This window comes from Palaemon carinicauda, unplaced genomic scaffold, assembly GCF_036898095.1.
Source record: "Palaemon carinicauda isolate YSFRI2023 unplaced genomic scaffold, ASM3689809v2 scaffold310, whole genome shotgun sequence".
Classification (NCBI taxonomy): Eukaryota; Metazoa; Arthropoda; class Malacostraca; order Decapoda; family Palaemonidae; genus Palaemon; species Palaemon carinicauda.
In genome coordinates this window covers 118,800-122,500 of record NW_027170769.1, presented here as the reverse complement: position 1 = coordinate 122,500, position 3,701 = coordinate 118,800, and the positions used below count along the sequence as shown (strand labels likewise).

The following is a 3,701-nucleotide window of genomic DNA, read 5'->3' as shown; positions in this document are numbered from 1 at the left end:
GGGAAATAGGGGATGAGAGGGAGGAGGAAATATGGCATGAGAGGGAAGGAGAAATGTGGCATGAGAGGAGAGGGGAAATAGGGGATGAGAGGGAGGAGGAAATATGGCATGAGAGGGAAGGAGAAATGTGGCATGAGAGGAGAGGGGAAATAGGGGATGAGAGGGAGGAGGAAATATGGCATGAGAGGGAAGGAGAAATGTGGCATGAGAGGAGAGGGGAAATAGGGGATGAGAGGGAGGAGGAAATATGGCATGATTGGGAAAGGGAAATTGGGCATGAGAGAGAGAGAGAGAGAGAGAGAGAGAGAGAGAGAGAGAGAGATTAATGTGGCATGAGAGAGAGAGGGATAAATGTGGCATGAGAGAGAAGGAGCATTATGGCATGAGAGAGAGGGAGAAACGTGTCATGAGAGAGAGGGATAAATAGGGTATGAGAGGGAAGGAGAAATGTGGCATGAGAGAGAGGGATAAATGTGGCATGAGAGGGAGTGATGAATGTGGCAAGAGAGGGGAGGAGAAATGTACCATGATAGGGTAGGGGAAATGTGGCATGAGAGAGAGAGAGAGAGAGAGAGAGAGAGAGAGAGAGAGAGAGAGAGAGATTAATGTGGCATGAGAGAGAGAAGGATAAATGTGGCATGAGAGGGAAGGAGTATTATGGCATGAGAGAGAGGGAGAAACATGTCATGAGAGAAAGGGATAAATAGGGTATGAGAGGGAAGGAGAAATGTGGCATGAGAGAGAGGGATGAATGTGGCATGAGAGGGAGTGATAAATGTGGCAAGAGAGGGGAGGAGAAATGTAGCATGATAGGGTAGGGGAAATGTGGCATGAGAGAGAGAGAGAGAGAGAGAGAGAGAGAGAGATTAATGTGGCATGAGAGAGAGAAGGATAAATGTGGCATGAGAGGGAAGGAGTATTATGGCATGAGAGAGAGGGAGAAACATGTCATGAGAGAAAGGGATAAATAGGGTATGAGAGGGAAGGAGAAATGTGGCATGAGAGAGAGGGATGAATGTGGCATGAGAGGGAGTGATAAATGTGGCAAGAGAGGGGAGGAGAAATGTAGCATGATAGGGTAGGGGAAATGTGGCATGAGAGAGAGAGAGAGAGAGAGAGAGAGAGAGAGAGAGAGAGAGAGAGAGAGATTAATGTGGCATGAGAGAGAGAAGGATAAATGTGGCATGAGAGGGAAGGAGTATTATGGCATGAGAGAGAGGGAGAAACGTGTCAAGAGAGAGAGGGATAAATAGGGTATGAGAGGGAAGGAGAAATGTGGCATGAGAGAGAGGGATGAATGTGGCATGAGAGGGAGTGATAAATGTGGCAAGAGAGGGGAGGAGAAATGTAGCATGATAGGGTAGGGGAAATGTGGCATGAGAGAGAGAGAGAGAGAGAGAGAGAGAGAGAGAGCGAGAGAGAGAGAGAGAGAGAGAGAGAGAGAGAGAGAGAGAGAGAGAGAGAGAGATAAATGTGACATGAGAGAGAAAGAGAGAGAGGGAAAAATGTGTCATGAAAGGGGATTCTGGGAGGGGATGGAAGCGTTGGAAAATTTCTAATCTGAATCTACATTCCAAGAAGAAAGGAAGTGTCATCGCAATGTTTGCTAAAGGTTGCGATGATACAGGAAGGGGAAAATCTTTTGAATAATTAATGGAAAATAGATATAACAGAAAAGTGTGACTGCAATGCGAAGCAATATACGTAAGAGCAGGAAGTCAACTGAAAAGATAACAAGTTTCATATTATTATTATTATTGTTATTATTATTATTATTATTATTATTATTGTTGTTGTTGTTGTTGTTGTTGTTGTTGTTGTTTTTATTTATCTTTTATCATTACCAGCCAAGCTACAACCCCAGTGAGAATAGCAAGATGCTATAAACCCGAGGGCTCCAACAGGAAAAAATTCCCCTGTGAGTAAAGGAAATAATGAAATAAATAAACTACAAGAGAAGTATTGCACAATTAAAATAGAATAGTTTAAGAACAGTAATAACATTAAAATAGGGAGAGAAATAAGATAGTATAACATGCTCGAGTGTACCCTCGAGTAAGAGAAATATAAATAATATGAATAATAAAAGAATATCAGGTTTATTAAATCACTATTAGTAAGAATACAAGTGCAGACATTTTCGTAACTATCTAGGTTAAAAGATCATCAGATGGCTTTGCCTGTTTCCGCAAAATGTATCATCGTCTGTGAAAAAGGGAAAAAAATATAGGTATTTGCAAAAAAGTCGTTTTTTAGACAGGAAGAATTAATCCTTGCTTCTCTTGGATAACGAGAGCTCTTTGCGACCAATTGTTCCCGGCACTTTATGTTTTGCGCCTTCACTGTCTAGAGAAAAGGCGGTTGACGTTTGGGAAGTTATTGTGAAAAACAAGAATAAAAAACACTATTACGTTTTCTACCTTCATTATTCAGAACAGAGGCTGCTAACCTTTGTGGGGTATAAATAAATCCTGGCTGTATATTATTTAGGCGCTGTTGCATATTGAGAGAACATTTTTTAAATATTAATTTTTTTTTTTAGTGGAATTGATATAGCGCAGTAAAACGCTATGGAATTTCTACCTCATATTAACTAGGGAGTGAATAAATAAATGTGATCTCTACTTTTTTTGTTATTTTTATAAATTCAATCCATTTAGTATCAGAGGTAATTATTGAATAATATTACAATAATTTAGAGCAGTCTATTCATTTATAGTGGAAATTCAAGTTATTCTCTTTTGAATCTTTAACGAGAAAGTTAATATAGAATCTCACAGAGTGTGAAATCTTTATAGAAAATGTTGACTTTCCCTGCCACAAGCAGCATCGTTTATCAAGGCTCAAGAAAGAGATAATCTACTTTCGCTATGTGATATATTCAGTAGTAAATGGTTACCATACAGCAATAAGACTTGTTTATTCCATAAAATAGTTTTAGTTAAACCACGAACACAAGCAAATTCATTTCTCAAGTTATGCTATTTGGTGTATACAAGTGTGCTCTGTTTTCATTTGTAAAAATTATTCTGTTCAGGTAATTACTATAGTTCCAGCCTTTCTTTTTTTCGCATTTGTTTATGTACATACGTAAAATAGCATGTTAGATTTCACTATTTGCAGAGAGAGAGAGAGAGAGAGAGAGAGAGAGAGAGAGAGAGAGAGAGAGAGAGAGAGAGAGAGAGATGTTGATTGTTGGATATGTTGACTGTAAAACAACATTGAAATTTTATTTTTATTTTACGTTATGATGATGTTAAACCATGAATAAGCTGAAGTATTGCTGTTGACAGTTGCTTCAATATATTGCAGAAATATTCGTTATTTTTTGCATAAATCATAAATTATTGTTGAAATGTTTATTACTATATGTATATACTGGTGTATATATATATATATATATATATATATATATATATATATATATATATATATATATATATTTATATATATATATATATATATATTATATATATATATATATATATATATATATATATATATATATATATATATATATATATACATATATATAAATTTCTTTACTTTATCACATACACTTCAAAGGTTATGGGTCAGACAAAAATTATGATTGACCTTTGACCTTTAAATGGAAGACCTGAGTCTTCTACGGATATACCAGATGATTATCCAGTGTCAATTATGGCGATTGTATCTTGCTATCTCAAAAGTTATGGCCA

General features: G+C 36.9%; 1 protein-coding gene across 1 annotated transcript in view; it reads left to right on the top strand.

The window, feature by feature from the left end:
- Positions 1–2,564, top strand: part of LOC137636487 (golgin subfamily A member 6-like protein 25) — a 2,967-nt gene extending 403 nt beyond the window's left edge. The window contains exons 1-2 of the mRNA XM_068368909.1: positions 1–250; positions 2,543–2,564. The exon at positions 1–250 is cut by the window's left edge and continues 403 nt beyond it. Coding sequence (XP_068225010.1) covers positions 1–250; positions 2,543–2,564 — 272 coding nt within the window. The remainder of the gene's footprint in view (positions 251–2,542) is intronic.
- Positions 2,565–3,701: the final 1,137 nt, after the last annotated feature.